The 20,988-nt window shown below is 40.9% G+C and overlaps 1 protein-coding gene across 1 annotated transcript; it reads left to right on the top strand.

Annotated features, from left to right (window-relative positions):
- Positions 1-10,154: 10,154 nt before the first annotated feature.
- Positions 10,155-16,866, top strand: LOC142137883 (toll-like receptor 6). The gene is made up of 2 exons (XM_075194785.1): positions 10,155-10,255; positions 11,739-16,866. The coding sequence occupies exon 2, from the start codon at positions 11,825-11,827 to the stop codon at positions 14,219-14,221; it is 2,397 nt and encodes a 798-aa protein (XP_075050886.1). The 5' UTR covers positions 10,155-10,255; positions 11,739-11,824; the 3' UTR covers positions 14,222-16,866.
- The last annotated feature ends 4,122 nt before the right edge of the window (positions 16,867-20,988 follow it).

The following is a 20,988-nucleotide window of genomic DNA, read 5'->3' as shown; positions in this document are numbered from 1 at the left end:
CAGGTCCATCTGTAACAAACTCCCCTCCATTCATGACCTCTTTATCTCCAACTCTCTTAACCTCCTCGCCATCACTGAAACCTGGCTTTCTTCTTCTGACACTGCCTCTCCTGACGCAATCTCCCTCACCCACTCCACCAGACCTGATGGATGTCCGGGAGGCGGAGTGGGCCTCCTCCTGTCGCCTAACTGCACTTTTCGTGTCATTCCTACTTTACCTTCCCTCTCCTTTTCCTCCTTTGAAGTTCACTCCATCCGTCTCTTCTCCCCTGTCCACCTCTGCGTCTCTGACATCTACCGTCCCCCTGGCCTCACCTCCCTTTTCCTTGACAACTTCGCTGCCTGGCTCCCTCACTACCTTTCCTCTGACCTTCCATCCATCATACTTGGCGACTTTAATATCCCTGTTGACAACCGCTCTGACCCTGCCACAATCAAACTTCTCACCCTTTCCACCTTTCCTAGGCCTCACTCAGTGGACCTCTTCCCCCACCCACTGTCTTGGTCACTCCCTAGACCTCGTCTTCTCTCATCTCTGTGATCTCTCTGACTTCTCCAACTCTCCCTTCTCTCTCTCTGACCACCATCTTCTCTCCTTCACTCTGTCCTCTTCCCAGGCTCCCACCTCGCCTAAATCTACCTTCACTAGGCGCAACCTTGATGCTATTGACCCCACTACTTTCTCCTCCTCTCTTGAAACTCTCCTCTCACCTCTCCCCTCCCTGGACTGCCCTGACCAGGCGTCTTTTCTCTACAACATCTCCCTCACTACTGCCCTGGTCATGGTAGCCCCTGGCCTCCTCTATCCGCCAGCGCCGCCTCATTCCCCAACCCTGGCACTCCAAACTCACCCGCTTCCTCCAAAAGTGCTCTCACACTGCTGAACGCATCTGGAGAAAATCCCGCTCCCTGGCCGACTTCCTTCACTTTAAGTTTATCCTCACCTCATTCTGCTCCGACCTCTCCCTTGCCAAACAATCCTTCTTTAAGTCCCTCATCTCTTCTCAGTCCTCCAATCCAAATGGATAGCATTAATATATTCATATTTAAGTGATGTCATAACTGGGCTCAGACTACAACTACCTGGTCATTAATTTGAACAATTCTGTTCTTTGTTAAAATTACAGTTCTGGAGTGTTCTAGAAAACATTTATACATTTAAGTTATATGACAAGTTTAAAAAAATATTGCTGTATGTTCAAATTTTTATGTGGGTTTAATATTAATTACATGTAAGTTAGTTGATATCATTAAAAAAAAATAAGGGGGTTGTATGAAAAAAATGGCCATGATGTTTGTATTGGGTGATGTGACACATCTGCATACTGTTAAACCATGACTATTGGAAAGATATATATTCAATAAAGACCTTTAAACTGGGAGGTACAGATTATAAATTGGGGTGTGATCAGTGAAAGTAAATTAGTGAACATTAAAGATGTGGCGATTGCCTACATCATTACATGCTTGTTCTGAAAAGAATGAAGTGTACATTATCAGTGTAGATGTTTTAACGGTGTCGGAAGTTTATATTTCGACATTTTAATAATGTCATCTTTACATGTTTGTCAGTATTATCATTTGTAGGCAATTCATGTGTCTATTTCTTTCAAGTGTAGGAATAACATATGTCAGTAATTTTGGTATGTATCTTTTAAACAGATGTAGGTATTTTTTTTTTGTAGACACTAGATGACGATTTTTTTGGTGTTGTAGGAATTATATGTGTTGTGACTTTATGTATGTCTTTCTTATTAACATTTCAATATTTATCGTGTCGCTATGTATTGTGTCCATGATTTACATGTGTAGGGATAATATCTGTTGGCATTTATTACTGTCACTGCTAATATAACGTCTGCATTTTGGGTGTCTATATATTTCGCGTCTGCATTTTAGCATTCTGTATTATCGAGTCTGTATTTTTGACTTCAGCATTTTCAGGGTCGGAAATGTGACTATTGTTACTTATCGATTATGTAACATTCCTTCCATGTAGCTTAGAATGTGTTGTGGATCCAGAAGTTTACAGTGTATGAACTTTTATATATTGACTGCGCTGTTCACTTGTCCTGTTATCACGCTAAAAACCTTTTAATCTGAAGTTAGATAAAGGTCAGTGTTTGTAAAAGAAACCCATAATGAAAATAATGTTTAAAATGCTTTGTAACATTAAAAACTGAACATTACAATGTATTTCATTAGGAAAAATTAGAGACAACAATGCTGTAGGGGGGTTTGGTGCAGAGTGTGAGTGTGTATTCCAGTGTGTCAGGAATGGGTGGGATATTTACTTCCAAGCTGCATTTTATTAGTTAGAGTCTATTGAGTGTGCATGTCATTTCACTCCATGAGATGTATGTTATACTTCCTGAAGTCAAGTGTCAGACGCTGTCTCCGCACTAGGTGCAGGAGACGGACGATTGTGTCCTGCCGACAGCTGCGTCCTGTTGCATAGCAACGGGTCGCTCCTTTGTTTCTACATGCACGCTGTGTGTGCGCATGCCCAGCAGACTCGTGTCCAATTGCTAGGCAACGGAACACTTTCCCCGCTCACCTGTCTCTCGTTCACCCAATCAGGGTGCACCTTATTATTTAAATAGGATCCTCTGGCACCATTAGGGTGCCAGAGTATTGGTTCACTACCTGCTCCAGTGTCCCCTGTTACTTCTGATTCCTGCATCCTTCGGTTCTGACTCGGCTAGTTCTATACTACTCTCCTCTTTTACGATTTGGTGCCTTATTGCTCGGTTGATTAGATTATTGGCTTGACCTGACTAATCTATGGATCCTCCCCGTGTCCCGTTCTGCTTGACTGGCTCTGACCTGGACTGTTTGACTACGCCTGTCTACTACTGTCGCTACACCGGTGACTGTCTTGGAGAACCGCGACCTGCGTACCCTCTGCAGCTAAACTCCTTTTCGGGGGTCCCTAAAGAATACCAGGGGTATGTTAGACTCCGCGCCTCCATTTATTTGCGCTAATACCGGTAAGTGGCCATCTCTGCCTATTCCATAACATGAAGCAGGGTCCAGAGGAGAGAGTGTGGACCTCGGAGGTAGGGGCTGGTGCAACATTGGCGGGCCCCTGGAGTCACCACACCCCCCTGCACACACCATAGGTCCGACACTATACACAACACTTTGTAGGTACGTTTCCCAGAAGGTGGTTTAGGAAGTAGCTGAACTTATGTTCTGCTAAACCTAAAATGCAAAAGTTTGGCTTATATAAAAGATCTACTAATAATATTAACTACACACATATCATATTTATATATAAGATCCAGCTGTTATCAGTTATTTCTTCAGAATCTGGCTAAAAGTTGCTGGCTGCAGTGTCATATAACAAGATTAATGGCAGGAAGTGTACTGTGTGCAGAAAATGTCCTCCCATGGTCACAACTATATCTTGCGCATCTTCCATTATAATAAGCTTCTGAATCTATTGCATAAATATTTCAGAATGGTATTGAGAGCTCTTTTATATAATACAACTTGTTTAGTGGCCCTTTCAGGGAAAATGCAGCACCTTATTAGCCACCTTTTGAAGAAAATAGCTTACAGTGGCTATAAAGAGTATTTACCCACTTTGGCATTTTTCATATTCATAGAATCAGTATGGACGTATTTGGTATTTACTGCCACTGATCAAAATAATATTTTTCATTTCAAATAAATAACAATTCTATACCTGTTTCTTAATTTAAAAAAAAACCAATAAAAATTGATTATATAAGTAAACAGCTGCATTTATCATAAGTCTGTTGGGTAAGTAGGTCTATTTGCCAAAGGTTCTTCAAAAGGGAAGAAGAGAAAGGATCACAGTCATTCTTCTGGCTCCTGATTGGCCTCAGAGGTCCTTGTACATGGCTCTTCTCAGGTTGGCGGTAGAACCCACCTGGCGTCTTCCATTAAGGGAGGATCTGTTAAGCCAAGGTCTATTCTACCACCACGACCTAGCACAGTTGGCTTTGACGGCCTGGAAATTGAGACCTTGATTTTGAAACATAAGAGTTTTACTGACAGGGTTGTTCACATGATGATGAGTACTTGGAAGTCCTCCTCTTCCGCCAATTACCACAGGATCTGGAGGTCGTACATCGGCTGGTGTGAGTTGAGAAAGTGTCCTACTTTTTCCTTTAGAGTGCCACGTTTGCTGGCTTTTCTTCAGGAAGGTTTGGACAAAGGCTTGCAGTTGGCATCGCTTAAGGTGCAGGTTTCAGCCTTGTCTGTTTACTTTCAAGGGGTGTTGCACATGCAAACCCCCTTTGTGTCTCCGGTAGAACCATGGGACTTAAACTTGGTACTTTGCGCATTACAGGAACTGCCGTTTGAGCCACTGGAGTCAGTTCCTCTAAAGTTTCTTATGTGGAAAATAGTATTCTTACTAGCTATTTCTTTTGCCAGGAGGTTCTAGGAATTAGCGGCTTTGTCTTGTCAACCTCTTTTCTTATCTTCAACCAGGACAGTCCCTTCCTTTCTTTCAAAAGTGGTTTTGAGGTTTCATGTCAATGAGCACATTGTCACCTCTGCCCTTTCGGGTAGAAGTAAGTCAAACAAACGGAATTTGTGGTTGTTGGATGTGGTCTGTGCCTTGCGGATCTACGTGGATAGATTGGCCTCTGTTAGGAAGACTTACAGTCTTCTGGTAATGTGTAATGTCTGGAAGCGTGGCTGGCCAGCCACCAAACAGACAATTTCTTGGTGCATAACAGATACTATTCGCCAAGCTTATGTTTCTGCGGGACAGCAGGTTCCGGGAGGCCTTACAGCACATTCCAATAGGTTGGTCAGTGCTTCTTGAGCAGCGCGGAATGGGGCTTCAGTTGAGCAGGTGTGCTGGGCTGCCACATGGTCTTCCGTCCACACGTTCACAAAATGTTATAGATTACATGTGTTTGCTTCTAAGAATGCGAGTTTTGGCCGTAAAGTGTTACGTGCGGCTCGCTTGGAGCATTCCCACCCATAGGGGTAGCTTTGGAACGTCCCCATGGTCTGCAGTGTCCCCCAACTGGCTGTGGTAGAGAAAACAAGATTTTTGTACTCACTATAAAATCTCTTTCTCTAAACACAGTTGGGGAACACTGCACACCCACCCTTTTTGTGGTTCTGACAGTTCGTTGTATGTTCTGTTGCTTGAGTTTTGCCCTCTTCCGCCTTGGTTAGTAAATTAACTGAAGATTTCCAGTGGAGTGCGGCCATATAGGGGTGGGAGCAGGACAGACAAGTCTTTTTAGTGCCTGTACTCCATAGCGCTTTCTATACCCCATGGTCTTCAGTGTCCCCCAACTGTGTTTAGAGAAAGAAATTTTACGGTGAGTACAAAAATCTTGTTCTTGTTACCATACCAAGTGTGCCTTGTATCCTGATCTGTTCTGTTTCCATGTTTAATCCAGATTGTTTAAAGGAAACTCTGTCTTCTTCTTATCCTGACCTTGGCTTGTTTAATGGATCTGCATATATATCTCTACCTGCCCTGACCCCTGGCTTGTATACCGGAACTTCTGTCTTCTCTTGCTCCTGACCTCGACTTGTCTAGTACTCTGCATTAATCCTTGCCAGTCTGATTCTCAGTTTACTCTGCTGTTACCATCTAGGCTGCTCACTACCTCCTACCGTGTATCAGACGCCGTCCCCGCGCCTCCTCGCTAGCCGGGGACGGTCGTCTTCCTAGGCAACGGGGATGCTACTTCCGGTGGGCCACTGCGCATGTGCGCCCATTGCCCTAGCAATGGGACGCGCTTCCCCACTTCCTGTCGGCGGTCAGCGCGTCTGACCGCCGACCCACTGTCCACCAATGAGAGCAGACTCTCCCTTATAAATATCCTGCTCTGACACCACTAGGGTGCCAGAGCAACTAGTTTTCTTTCTAGCCTCCAGCGTTTCGTGTATATATATTTATACATATATCCTGATAGTTCTCCTGTGTACCGACCCAGCTTCCCTGACTCTGATTGGATTCTCCCTTGGTTCTGCATATACTCTCCGGATGTGACCTTTGGCTTGTTGACTACTCTCTGCCTTCTGATTTTGTACTTTATCTGCCCACACGGTTCCAGACCTCTGCTAGTATGACCACGATTACCACCGCAGGTAGCTTCCTGGGGGGGCCGCGACCTGCACGTCGTTTGCCGCGAAATCCAAACTTCCTTGCGGGGGTTCCTGGTGAAGACCGGCAGCTTGTTAGACTCCGCTCCTCCTAGTGTAGCAGGGCCAATACCAGCAGGTGCCGACATCTTTCCTCATGACACCGTGTTCTATCCACTCCACTGGACAATGGAGATCAACAACTGCTACTATTCGAGCTTAAGTCCTGGGGGCAACTGAGTACTGTGAAGCATATATAGTTAATCGGAAAGGGGGCTGCTAAAGGAAAATATCTCACAAAGCGGTTTTAGTAGTTGAGGATGATATTGCCCTTAATACACACTTTATTAAAAGTATATTCAACTCATTGTATCTGGGTATTAAACAAGTGTTGGTTTCATCACTATCAATTCAACAAGTTCATGTGACCAAAAGATCCCCTTCATGTTCCCAGAAGTAAAATAATGTTTTTCTTTGTACATTGCACGCAAAGTAAACAGCTAAAGAGAACATAACCTGTAGAACAGGTTTCCTTTATACTTTCTGGATATGTCACTTTATATTGGCACTAAACCTAATGCATGTTGATTCAGTACGAAAAGGCATCTTATTACATTTACAGAAATATAAGTAACAGTTCCCACTATATCATAAACAAAAACGTACAATGCACAAGAAGTGCACAAGAATGAAATACAATGAGTGTTAAATAATATTAGGTTATCATAAGTATAAAGTTACACTCAGACATGGGTATCTCCCAAATTCCGGCCTGCATGGTGGGACAAAAGGCACATCATTGTCTCATGAATTGGAGCTGGCTGTATGCACAGCATGTACAGGCACACATTACTGTTTTTTGTGCGTATCGAACGCAAATCCCGTCTGTGCATGCTCACAACCGGTACACCTGATTGTCAACAAACGCAAGTCCACTGCGTATACACGCGCAATGGATACTTACTGCGGTCTACGATTTTGGGGTGTGAACAGAGAGGTAACAGGGCGTGGTGCCATAGTCAATGTACAATGAGGGCGTTCCCGTGCAGTAACGTCTAAGTCAGGGTTGGGTGTATGTAGGTAGCAGAATGTTTTATGGCGTACAGTATGCATCTGTCAGGAGTCTAGTTTAACGCCTCGCGGCCAATCGCCAACATACACAACAGTACACTGGCTCGACATGTAATCATGACGTATGCTCCCTACTCACCTGCATACACTCCGCTCATTAAACACCGCCATATGAAGACCGATTGGAGCATGCTCTGTATGCTGCAATTTTGTATGGATCTGCTATTTGCATTCTGCTGTGTACAATTCTCTGAGAGCTATAATCAGTTGACAAGGTGTTTTAGTTTTTGTCACATTTTTGGGCCTTTGTTTGTTTGTTACATGTTATGGCCTTGTGATGTGCCTGTTTAATACTACAATAATATTTTGTTATTGTCCCACTTTGTTATTTTGCTTTTCTTACTTGGCCTAGTGATGTGCCTGTTTAATACTTTATTGTAATTTTATTTTACTTATTGCTGATTTAACTTGCATTATTTTCTAAAAGTATGCCCAATGTATAATTTTGTTTTCTGTTTTGTTTATTAAAAAAATATTATTCTTTTCTTTTAAAGTCCCTTTAAGAGTCTTTGTAACCCACTTGCAGGTGTAAGTATATTATAAATCTTTAATGTGCAAACAGGCATGAAAGTTTCAAAGCCATGCGTTAATGTATTTCTTGAATCCCTTCATCCTTCTCTCTGAAATATAGTGTTTCTTAGAACTGACTGAGGCACAGTGCAGGAGGGCAACAGCCGTCAATCCCTCCAAAACTAGCAACTAGTCCATCGTTGCCGGCCCAGGGAGCGTATCTTCATGCCACGTGTCAGCCTGTTTGAGATGTCTGATGCTATAGTGAAGTTTTGGCAATTTTTTTTTCCAGCAGAAAGACGTTGACATATGAAACAGTTTTCCATTCCCGTGGTCACAGTTTACAATACCAGAGGGCATCCCAAGTAAATTGTACTAACAACATCACCTATTCATGGCTGCCAGGGCAATGGGAATGCTAACACTCTGGGGTTCACAAGTGCCAGCATGTTCTGATACACAGAGACCACCGCTGTCTATAGGTGAACAAAGTAGCATTAAAAAAATGGGGTTCACATATAATGTAAATTACAACCTCCACTACACAACCATCACTGTAGAATATTTCATCCAACATCCCTGTATGTTTTGGCAAATAACAATCAAGGGTAGTCAGTAATACATGAAAGAACGCCTGAGAGCTGCACGGCAATGTTCCTTCCTATGCCCATTCAAATGCATAGCGTTTGCTGCCGCACATAGAACCGGAAAGTACCCGGTGGACGAATATTGTACTTTTACAGGAGGATGTGCACCACACACCAGTGTGCACATAACGTAAAAGCTGTTACTCCCAATGTCATTAAGCAGCATATGTGACGAACCATGTCTTGTTGACTTTGGGAGTACGTAGCGGAGTTACGTGCAGTTTCACTTGAACGCACAATGCGCCTGGTATGCATGTCTTAATGACTCAGGTCCACAGCTATTAAAAGAGCACACAGAGGCAAAGTCACAGAATTATAGGGAGACTGAATACAATGAGGAGGGAGAGGGAGCTGCCAGTCTTACTGGGAGAGCTGCCAGTCTTGTTGTAAGAGCTGCTAATCTAATGGATTGCTGCTAGGTTACTAGAAAGCGTTGCCAGAATCACAGAGGGCACTACCATTCCCAGAGGGGAGTTTGTCATTGCCAAAGAGTAAGCAGCCAGAGGTGGAGAGCAAACTGCTAGAGGTACAGAGGGAGTCCTGTCCAGTCCAGAAGATTTGTTGGTAGTCTGGAACTGTTCCAGTTGTTTGCAGTGTTCTGATTTGTTCCAGTTGTTTTAGGTGCTTGTATTTACCACTACTGCTAAAGAACCATATGGGATCCATCCAGGCCTTTGATCCATATTCCAAGAGCCCACCAGGTTTCCAGAACTCGTAAGTATCCACCAGCTGCATACTGCACAGCACCGTTCACAGGGTTGTCTATCAGTACAGCAGACACCCGAGCTAGAAGTGTGACCTTGAAGTGCCTAATACTACCGGAACTACTCTTCCCTCATCTTCTATACATAGTTGTGTTCCTTATTGTCGTCCAGACTACTACCCACATCATTATCTTTTTCTTATTATTGACTGTTGTTATTATCGTTGTTGGAACCATTACTCCCATCATCTTCTTTTTCAAGAGAGAGACCATCTTCATTCTTATTGTAAAGGGACTCAGCGTAGTTCTTTCATTGTCTTGATATTCTGATTATTGTAGTGATCCACACCTCTACATGCTGCTACCTCATCTTTTTGTAACTCAGATCATGATATCATACTAAAGGAGCTTAGCCAGTTTAGGGTGTGTGCCTGTTAGTCTAAATATAAATACTGCCCACATCAATTAATAAGTGGTTATATGCTAGGAGTGAGACATTTAACATGCTACTACTACCAGTCAAATGGTGACTAATCTAACTCTGAATATATACCACCCCTCCAGGTCTGCTGAGCAGGGGCGGGCTGGGCCCGGGGGCAGGGGGGCATCTGCCCCCCCCTGGGCCGCTCAGTCTAACTGCTGTTTGGGCCGGCCACCCCACCCCCCGTGGTTGCAAGCGGTGCCATCGCGCATAAGCTTAATATTACCAGTGGCGCACATGTGTCATGTGATGCGGCCACTTGTGCGCCCACCGGGCTGCAACTTGCCAGTCCGCCCTTGCTGCTGAGGTGCCCAGCGACTCAAGGGTTTCTTGTATACAAGAGGACGCTGGGGCAGGGGCATTTTATGAAATTAGTGGACATGTGTGAAGTAATGGTTACCCCACCACCACCATCGTCATATGTGACAAGGGAAGAACATGTGACATATGCCCTCTCCACTACATTGGGGACAGCAGCTATTACCGTGGCTGCTGGAATGATCACTTCAATAAAAGGAGAACTAGTGATCTGAAAGTGAAAGCTGGAACCTCCTATCCTGTAAAGTGTACAAAAGGACTTGTGCTTCCTGTTCTGCCAGCAGTCGGTTGGGTTTTGTCAGAAATCACAGCTCTTTGCTTCTTAAAAGAGAACAGTCACCTGTCTGCATTGTGAAACCATGGCAGTCACAGACCTGTGTAAGTGTTATCGCTGTTCAGTTTTTAAATGCTTCTTTTGGAGACGTGCCATTGCATAGTTTATTTTATTATGGAATGTTCAGATAGCATTGAGCTTAGTATTTAAATATACAGGCAATTACATAACTCTTTACTTTAAGCTTCATGTAAATAATCTGTCATAAAACCTGATGATCCGTATACTAAATTGCTAATTCAGACATTAATAACCTGATAAAAAATTTCTCAAACAGCTGCTCATTAAACATGTCTGTCATTTTGGGATTGTGACAAGCAACGGTTCAAACTAACAACGTATGTCTGTTTGTCCATCACCAAAAGTAACGTTAACACCACTTATATCCCATACGTGAGCTATTAGCTTTATGTCACATTTGCTGCATTCTGTGAATTTTATGTTCTTGTTCAGTATTTGGATTTGCTGGTTCTATTGTATACTTGCATTGCATGGCATTCACAAACCAAACTCAACTCTGTTTTATACATACTGTATATAATAATTGGCAGCTGGATTATTGACATGCTACAGTCCATACTATGAATCTGAGGAAAGTGATTATATTGAGTAGGTATTTATGTGTATAGAAGAAAGAACAAAATTATTACTCTGACTTTTGCAAAAGTGTTGACAATTGACTGGTTTAGGATTATATTTTAATCCTGGAGTTAATTGTGGGCTATGAGACGAAGACCCTTTAGACATTCTCCCATTTCTATATATATAATTTTTTCGACAAGGAAAACCATTTTGGTGTATGGTGGAGGATTAACAATTTTTGGTCTCTTATCCCGACACAAGTAAGTTTTACATGATTTTGCAACAACACAACTTATTTATAGACATAGGCTTGGTCTCTGCATGATGCAGAGATTTTGCCTCCCTTCTGCTGCCTCGCTAGCTCACCCTGACCAGGGCAATAAGCGTTAGGGAGACCAGTGTGCAGATGGGTGTGTAATCTTTCTCCGGAATTCTGTATATTTCACAGGGAGTGTAGCTTGGAATTCTCCCTTATGCTTCTCATTATTTTATTGAGCAAGCCTGCTGATAAAGTCTGCTTTTCTGGTTTAGTGCTGTTCATTAAACAGCCACAGAGGCTATAAAAAGACACTGTGCAGTAATTGCATCACTTGGGTGAACTTCCCAACATTTCTGGTTGAAAAATTTGGACAAATTAGACCACTCCCTAGATCCAGTCCAAACCCCACCTCAGTCTACCCTTAAGCATTTCTGCATTTAATTAATATCAGCAAATGTAATGCTCTCTCCCAGGTAGAGGGAGCATATGGGACATTTTATCTGTAAGTACAAATCACAGAATAATGTTTACTATGTATGATAACACATATTGCACATACATGGATTTTGAATGAAAAGTGATACTTCTCTCTTACAATGAATCACATCTGTGTTGTTGTTACTGTTAATTGGACCACTACTCTGTGAAGTCATCCCAACAACTAATTCTATCTATCTACTTTGCAGTTTAAGAGATGGAAGCTGTTGTGTAAAATGCATGCATCTGAATAGAATCTCCAGATAACCTGAATACAAAGGAGCATTGTGGAAATATGCCTAAGTCAGCCGTACCCTTCCTCACCTTTACCACGTTCCTCATGTGTGCACAGTGTTATAAATATCCACTGCTTGAGAATAGTGACATTGTCACTAACTACTCCTACAAGTCACTGACTAGTGTACCAAAGAATCTCTCCTTACGGACAACTGTGCTAGATCTATCACACAATAATATCCAAAGTCTTGAAGCAACAGACTTTGGGTATTTGTTGGAACTAAAAGTTCTAAATATGTCTCATAACTTAATCACTGAGTTAAACGCGAGTGTATTTGATTCTAACATACACATGGAATATTTGGATTTATCCAACAACATGCTTGAGAATATCTCCAGCCCTTTTCCAGATCAGCTTCATCATTTGGACATTTCATCGAATCATTTTAAAACATTGTCTTTTTGCAGAGGCCTCGGGAATCTGCTGCAGCTGAAATATTTAGGACTTGGCGCAGCTCAGATTTTAAAATCTGATTTTGAGGCTATTACTCACTTACAACTACAACATGTGTTCATTGAATTGAATCATCTCCTAGATTACCAAAATGCTAGCCTGCTAATGCTGAATACAAATCACCTTCACCTTTCTTTGCTATCTAACCAAACATGCCTTTTCGATGTACTTTTTGATGCTGTCAACACATCAAAGTTTTTGGAACTGTCAAATTTTGGTAAATGGGAGGCAGGAAAAGAAATCTATAAGAAATACATTTTAGACATAGCCAGTAACTCCCGAGTCAACCGGTTAACTATGAAGAAACTTTCCCTACCATGGAATATACTGGTCTTCATTCTTCAGGCTATATGGCACTCATCTGTTGAGAGTTTACATCTATATGATTTCGGAATCCAACAGCTTATTTTTAAAATTCCATTTAACTATTCTAACACTTCAATGAAAGAGCTTTTTTTGCATAATATTAGTACAGAAGTTTTTTTGTTTGATCAAATGAACTTGTACAGACTGTTTTCTGAAATGAACATAGAGAATCTGACAATAAGTTCTTGCAATGTACTTTTTATGCCTTGTCCGTTAAATCAAAGCACCTTCCAATACATTGATTTTTCCAATAATGCAATCACAGATGATATTTTTCCGAATTGTTTGACGCTGACTAAGCTGAAAACCTTAAAGTTGTCAGGAAATAAGCTCCAAATGTTATCTAAAGTGAGCTCTATGACAGAGAAAATGGAATCATTAGAATATCTAGATGTTAGCAGGAATCCCCTTTATTACAATAATGAAGACTGCCACTGGCCACAGAGCATAAGAGAGTTGAATCTGGCATCTTGTTCTTTGTCCAACTCTGTTTTTCAGTGTTTGCCAAATAATATCATAACACTGAATTTGCTAAGTAATGAAATCTCACATGTTCCATTGCAAATAACCAAGTTGGAGAACTTAGAATATCTTAATCTTGCAGATAATAGGATCTCTGATTTGCCAGACTGTACATTGTTCCCTCATCTTATGATACTCAACGTTGAATACAACCAAATTCCATACCCATCTACTGAATCTATTGAGAAGTGCTTAAGTGTGAAACTGATGAACATTGGTCATAACCCATTCCACTGTTTTTGTGAAATAAGAAAACTCATTAGTGCTGAAATTAGTTCACCGGGTAAAATGATTGGATGGCCAGATGCCTATGTTTGTGAACGCCCTGACAATTTGAACGGCGTCAAGTTAAAGGATTTCTACATGCCAGAAATATATTGTAACATTTTTATATTGGTACCGGTTATTATAGTGCCAACAATCCTTGGCCTTACTATTATTTTTGTCTTATGTAAGTATTTCGATGTACCATGGTTTATAAAAATGATTGGACAGTGGACACGGACAAAGCACCGGACTAGGAGATCCAAGAGAGGTTATCAGGAGCTTGAGAGAGAATTCGCCTTTCATGCCTTTGTCTCTTATAGTGAACATGATGCATCTTGGGTTAAGAACATTTTTTTGCCGAATGTTGAGGACATGAATGATTCTCTACGGATTTGCCAGCACGAGAGAAATTTTGAACCGGGAAAGAGCATTGTTGAGAACATTATAAATTGCATTGAGAAGAGCTACAAGTCCATCTTTATTTTATCCCCTCATTTCGTTCAGAGTGAGTGGTGTCATTATGAACTATATTTTGCTCATCACAAACTGTATTCTGAGAACACAGACAACCTTATCCTTATTCTGCTTGAACCAATCCCTCAGTACCTTATTCCTTCCAGGTACTACAAACTAAAAGCTCTCATGACACAAAGAACATATTTGGAATGGCCTAAAGAGAAAAACAAACATGGACTTTTTTGGGCTAATCTAAAAGCAGCTATTAGCGTCAATATATCAGATCTAGAACAAGATAGAAGCTGTTCACTTCCCAGTGAAAGTTCATAGCTAGAAGTAGTGGATGGTCTGAGTGGCATTTTGGTATGAGTGATGTGGGCATGCTGAAGTTGTTTTGGGGGCTGTTTCTTAAGTCTTAAAATTAAGGGTTTTTAAAGTTTAAAGGGCTGCACATCCTTGAAGTATATCAGGTTGCTCATCACTACTCCTAGGCTTTAGGCATTAACATTTATGTAAAATGCAAAAAAGTGTAATATTATATTAAACATGACATAGTGGATTGAAGTGCTCCAACGTTTGTTGAGACAGTAACCTATGTAGATACAGTGACGTAGCAGCTATGTCTCTGCAAAATATGTTTAAATGTGGGCAACCATGCCATGCGATAAGTATCTCATGTACGATAAAGGGAAGTGAGGCTCAAGCACTCTCTTCCTGGCAGCTAAGCTTCTGCATCTTGTAGGATAAATATATGTGTCATTGAAGGTTATAAATAAAAGTGCTTATTTACTAAAATGGTGCAAGTTGATTTTAAGTAATCCATAGCAAAAAAAGAAACATAACCCACCAGAATACTGCTGTTAGCCCTTAGCCAGTACAAAAGACTTATCAAACTGCCTCCTACTTGTAAATAAGACACAGTAGAATTAGTTACATACATTTGCAAATATATGATAAGCTAACATATACTGTATTTGTAAATGTCTTCACTGGCCAGGGGACTGTAATAAATAGTCCCGATGCTTAAATTTGCCTTTCTACTAGGAAAAGTGCGGCTAAGGGCTTGATAAATAGGTTACTACATCTCTATATTATGATGTTTAGCTTCCCATATATCAGAATTGTAATGCACCCAAATTAACAGGACAATTGACAATAGGTTCCTGTAACTGGTTTACTTTTTCGGGCACCCAGAATAAAGTATGGAACAGATTTTATGAACTGAGTAAATTTGACGTTGGTATTTCATTTCAAAATGATGGGAGCCCTGTGGTTCAGGATGTCCTGTCCTTGTAAAATTGAAATAAATCTAAATAAAGTTTAGTCTCTCATCTAATACGGGTTAATAAAGGGAGAGTAAGGAGGTTTCATACACCTCCAATATGTGCCAAATTAACGTCACCTCGCTCTCTTTTTGCTCAGTGTGGGTTAATTTATACATTTTCTTCATTCTTTTGGCAACTGCAAATACAAAATCATGATTATTTGTGAAAACTTATATACAAAGCTAGTTGTCATTTTTCCACTAGCATGGATGAGCATGTTAGGATTATCACTTTGCACCACTTAGTAAATTAAGGTAATTCGAACTATTTACCCATTCATTAAATGCAAATTGCAAACTAAACCAATCATAGGGATCATTGGAGGGGGAAAAAAAATCAACATTATGGGGGTGAATTTGTAAAGGGGAGAAAAACGAAAAAGTATCTTTTTTTCTACACCTGAATAGTCAGATTGAAATTGAGCCCTTTATATAACAAGCTGGTGGAATAAATTATAACACTGCATATATGTACAGAGGATTTTTAGAAGACCTATGGCAGATCAAGACTGCAACTCTTTTTACTGTCTTTGTATTATTATAATTTTATTTATGTAGAGTCAATTATGCAGTGCTGTATAGAGAATATGTAATCATTCACATTTGTCTCTGCACCAGCGGAGCTTACAGTCTAATCTCAAAATCAATTTTCTAACAAAGCCTCTCTACATGTTTCCTCCGGGTGCTCCATTTTCCTCCCAGACTCCAAAAACATACTGGTAGGTTAATTGGCTGCTACCAAATTGACCCTAGTCTGTGTGTGTGTCTGTCTATGTGTGTGTGTGTTAGGGAATTTAGACTGTAAGCTCCAATGGGGCAGGAACTGATGTGAGTGAGTTCTCTCTACAGCTCTGTGGAATTAGTGGCGCTATATAAATAAATGGTAGTAATAATAATAATAATACATAGAGCGTCCGTTTAGCATAGGAATCCATGTTGAGTGAATGCATCATTTAAATGATGGATAAATAGCATTTGTCTACTATATGAAACATAATTGACAATCTGCTTCTGTTCAATGTCTGTACCAAGGGCATATGAAAGTGTCCTGTGGCTGTGAAAGATGAGGTTGGGAAGATTTTATTTTATGTCTGCAACTTGGTGATCCTATGCAGCAATCATAACAATCATATAATATCTCGGACTGTGTATAGTATACATCTAATGGATAGCAAAATAAGATACTCGGCTCCTCTGTTTTTCCAAACGCTCTATGACTTCAGTTGAAACTTTTTACCTCCTTTTTATCTATGGCATATAATTTAGTTGCACTGTCTGTTTTTACTGTAAGCAACTTTACTGTATAGTAGATACTACTGACTGTAAATAGTGATCACAGGGTATAAAGTAATAAATAAATCTACAGAGGTTTTATGGTACTTTAACTGGGTATAATTAAACATGTTCTTTAACTTAATTTTTTTGTTCTTTCAAAAAGAACAAACATATGGTTTGTGTCATGAATAACTTACAGAACGCGTATGCAAATTTGTGCAAGATATCGAATACTAAATGGATACAAGAAATAGAATCACATTGTACTTTAAGAATAGAAGCTCCTTTTTACTTGTAGACGAAAGTAAAAAAAAAATTGCTACATCTAATTATTTCACTTTTCACTAATAAAGAATTGTCATTAGAGAGAAATGCTTCTTTGGTTCAAGGATAATTGTTTATAACATACACATAAGCCCAGAACAAAATGTGTTTAAATACAGAGTTGTGTGTAATTTTCTTGTGTACTCCTGACTGGTTCTGCTTTATCATGCACCAGTGAGAGTAAAGCTCGTTAATGATTGGATGCTATGGGTTACAGCACTGATTCTCAATAAGTAAATTAGATTAGGTAAATGTTTTGTTTACGTGTTCTGGGTTGTGTTGTTTCTCCATGTGCAGAAGCTTTATCCAGAGACTAAACCAGTGTATAAACAGAGACACATGTAGACTAGAAGAAATACATTGCAAGGATTAATTCTATATAATACCTGTGTGAAAGTACGCCAAACATACGGTGCTGACACAGGTTAACTGAACCACTTTGCTGTTTATTCAGGAGTGTCGGGCTGGTAGAAACAGCAACTATTGTAGTTCTAGCAATTAACACAAATTTACAGTTCCATGGGACTCTGCTGATAGCTAGACACACAGTCCCCTCACTAGTCACTGGCCACTGGCTGGCGTTGGTCACCCCACCCACAAGACAGGTCCAGCTATTTTAAGCTTCCTTCCCAGCACTAACGCACTAACTAGTTAATCATACCCTGCAGCCTACAGATTCCCAGAGGAACTATTAGTCTCTCCCTTCGCGGACTGTGGCAAACTGCCCTTTTTGACACACTCGTTAAAATACATTTTAGGGTTGCTAAAGGTTATAAAAATGAACACTCTGCCAGTGACTGGTGTAAGCAGTTGAACACATCCCACACTCACAAATTGCCCTTCTACAATATTAGTTTATATTTAGCAAGTTTATGTTTGTGTATCTGGAACATATTTAAGCAGATAAAGCACCAGGCATTGATGGTTTCACTACATTTCTGGGTGTTCACTATTTCCTCACTTTCCTATGTTCACATTAAATTATGCTGGGTCATTATAAAGTTTGAGCTAAATTATTACTGTTTGAAAAATTGTGTAATGTCACACAAGGGATTGAAATGGTTGGATTTTAATTGTAGCACATTATATCTGACTCTCTGATGCATAGTAATGAATGGGGACTAGGTACTAGCTTTATATGCTCTGCGATCACTAGTTCTGTGTTCAGATTCATTACTCCAAGGTGTGTCCACTGTATATTCAGATGGATGAGGGGATGGTTGTATCTTGAAAGGAGAGTTTCTGGACATTGGGAGGGGTCTTCACAATTGCTCCATCTATGAAGACCTTGAAATGCACTTTGCAGGCAAGTAGGCGCAGCAGTGTTTTAAGTATTTTTATTTAGCACATATATTAGAGAAGATGTCCAAAGAACAGACAACAAATTGGCTCTTTAGTCATAGAATGTACATAAAGCCTTTCTATACTAATTTGCACTTGAATATATTTCTTTATCGCTCCATTAGTCAAGTCATACAAAGAAGCCATAAAAATTGGGTTAGTTGTGTCAAATTGGTTGTTCTGAGCCATAACTATGAAAACCAAATGAAAGGATTGGATACTGATGTCAGATAAGTGTTGCTCTAATCAGCAGGGCCATCTTTTCCATTGGGCACGATGGGCAGCTGCCCGGGGGCCCCACGGGCAAGGGGGCCCCATAGGCACAGCTCTTAATGAGAATAAGTAATCCTGCAAAATAAAAAACCTGCAAAAAAACCTTCAAGGGTCACTGAACAAGTACATCTATCTATCTCTATCTCTATATATCTATATCTATATCTGTACCCTAGATATAGATATATAGATGTCTATATATCTATATCTAGGGGCCCCAGTGCACTGCTTTGCCCGGGGGCCCATAATGTTGTTAAGATGGCCCTGCTAATCAGTATATACGTGTAATGCAAGTTTAGGCTTTGTCTGAAATGCCATGAATACTGTTTTATCAATATGCAAAAACTGTTTGTTTTGAGGTATCCAATGTTCTAGCAGAAAGAAATCAGTCTGCTGCACATGTTTAAAGTCTGAGACGTTTAAGCTTTGCCCATAATAGATAGCATCATCCGGAAACGTATGTCAGAAGCTGGTTTACAGACTATAGGAAGGCTATTAATCAATATGAAAAACAGTAATGCCCAAAAATGTAATGCCCAAAACTGTAATTCCTCCAGAGTGCAGGTGTAATGCCTGTGGGGGAACGGAACAGACACACACAGATGTCTTACCTTGTCCACAATAGGCCACTTCGGATCTACCACAGCTGCTCTACATTTTTGCATAACTTTGCAGAGGGGCCAACCTCTGGGTCCTGCAGAGGGATATACTGAAGGAAACAGACAGATAGCACAGAAAACAACAACAGCAATTAGTTAGGTATCTCACCTGCCGTGATCACCTCACAAATGATCACCGATTTCCGCCTGCGTCGCTGGCTGTGGTGCCTGCAGCCTGTCACTTTGGGGCCCAGGACTTTTTGTGCCCTTACGGACCGGATAGAGTGGTCTCATATGCCACTCTCATAGCCCAATGGCTACACTCACAAGGGACCAAATGTACCCCTACATCAAGGGCATAGCGCCCTGCTAACTGAACAGGGCCTAGCACCCACCGACACTAACCAGGGCCTAATGTCCTTCTAAGAATCAGGACCTAAGAAACGTCCTCTCAACTACACAGGGCCTAATGCCCTCTTAACAACAAGGGCTTGATGCCAAGCTAAACTAAAATATTGGGACTACTGCCCAACAACTACTATGGGCCTTGTGCCCAGTATAACTAATGGGCCTTGTGCCCAGCTAAAGTAAATGGGCCTTGCGTTCACTCACTACCTAGGGGCCTTGTGGCCAAAATCACTACCTATAGGGCCTTGTGCGCCAATTAAACTAAAGGGCCTTCTGCCCTGATGCACACCTAAGGGCCTCAAGTACCTAAACAAACCCTAGTGGTGCCGGGCCATGTGCCTGTTGAGGTGCCACAGGCCTAGTGCCCAAATTATACCCATGGGCCTTGTGCCCGATGAAAGAAAAGAAGAGAGACAGAGGTGTGGGCGGGGGCCCAGGAGAGGTAGCGCCACAAGGGCCTTACCTGCTTCTGCAGGTTTAAGGGCCTTCCTCCAGTATTTCCTCCTCCTCTTGGCTCTGTTTTGTCGAATGCATCTTCCCTTCTTGATCCCGGGTCTACAGGGGACAGAGTAGCTCTCAGCACTGGCAAGGGCTCTCTGCCTCCGCCGTATGCTCCAGTCTGTCTGCTGGCTTCTTTCTTTGTTACTTGACCGCGACGTCTTCCACTCTCTCTGGCGTCTTCTTTCTTCTTCTGTTGTCCACTTCGTCTTCTTCTACTTCTGTGCAACTGATCGCCGCCGTCAAACTGACAAAATGGAACTTCCTATGTTCATCATTACACAATGATTTCACTGCGATGTTTAATAGGGCTGTTCATATGTAATGTTTGAAAGCCAGGTTGAAATGGAATAAGGAAATGATTTGTTTTGTAAAGCTGATAACTTAGCAATGAACACATTTTCCCTGACTTTGGTTAGTAAAAGGCAGTAAAGAGATAGGATTATAGTTTCAAATAATCTTTATGTTATCGCTATTGTGGATTGGGATGACCATAGCCATTTCTATGACTTGAGAATTTGACCAGATGACAAAATAGAGGTTAATAGAAAAGGCAAATGGTTTAGTAATGACCTAGGCACTAAGCTGTAGGAACTGACAGCAACTGGTGAGGCCTAAGCATATAAGCTTGTGCGCAATCTCCTCTTCAAATACTGAAGTCAATGTATATACATTTTGATGGTAGAAGTGTCATACGAGCACATGTCTGATCTGATCTTCACATCCTTCTTTCTTATCTGAAACTAATAACTACTTCTGTATTTTATACAATTTCAATAATATTGAAACTTCTACAAAATAGAAAGTCAGCCACATTAAAAGATGTAATGTACACTGCACATGACTTATTACTTCTCAAAAAAAAACTAATTCTGCATATACAAAAATCAGCATATTTCTTTATATAATTCAAATACTCCTATTCTCCATAAACATTTTCAATAAATATCGGATAAGGAGACATATAGCTGTACATCACTATGACCTATTTTTCCACTGAAAAATCTGGTCAGCTATTCAGTGGAATTTCTGTCTATTCCAGTTGGTCACTCTGT

This window comes from Mixophyes fleayi, chromosome 1 (genome assembly GCF_038048845.1).
Source record: "Mixophyes fleayi isolate aMixFle1 chromosome 1, aMixFle1.hap1, whole genome shotgun sequence".
Classification (NCBI taxonomy): Eukaryota; Metazoa; Chordata; class Amphibia; order Anura; family Limnodynastidae; genus Mixophyes; species Mixophyes fleayi.
Note: the sequence above shows the minus strand (reverse complement) of the source record. Positions and strands in the feature narration are given on the sequence as shown.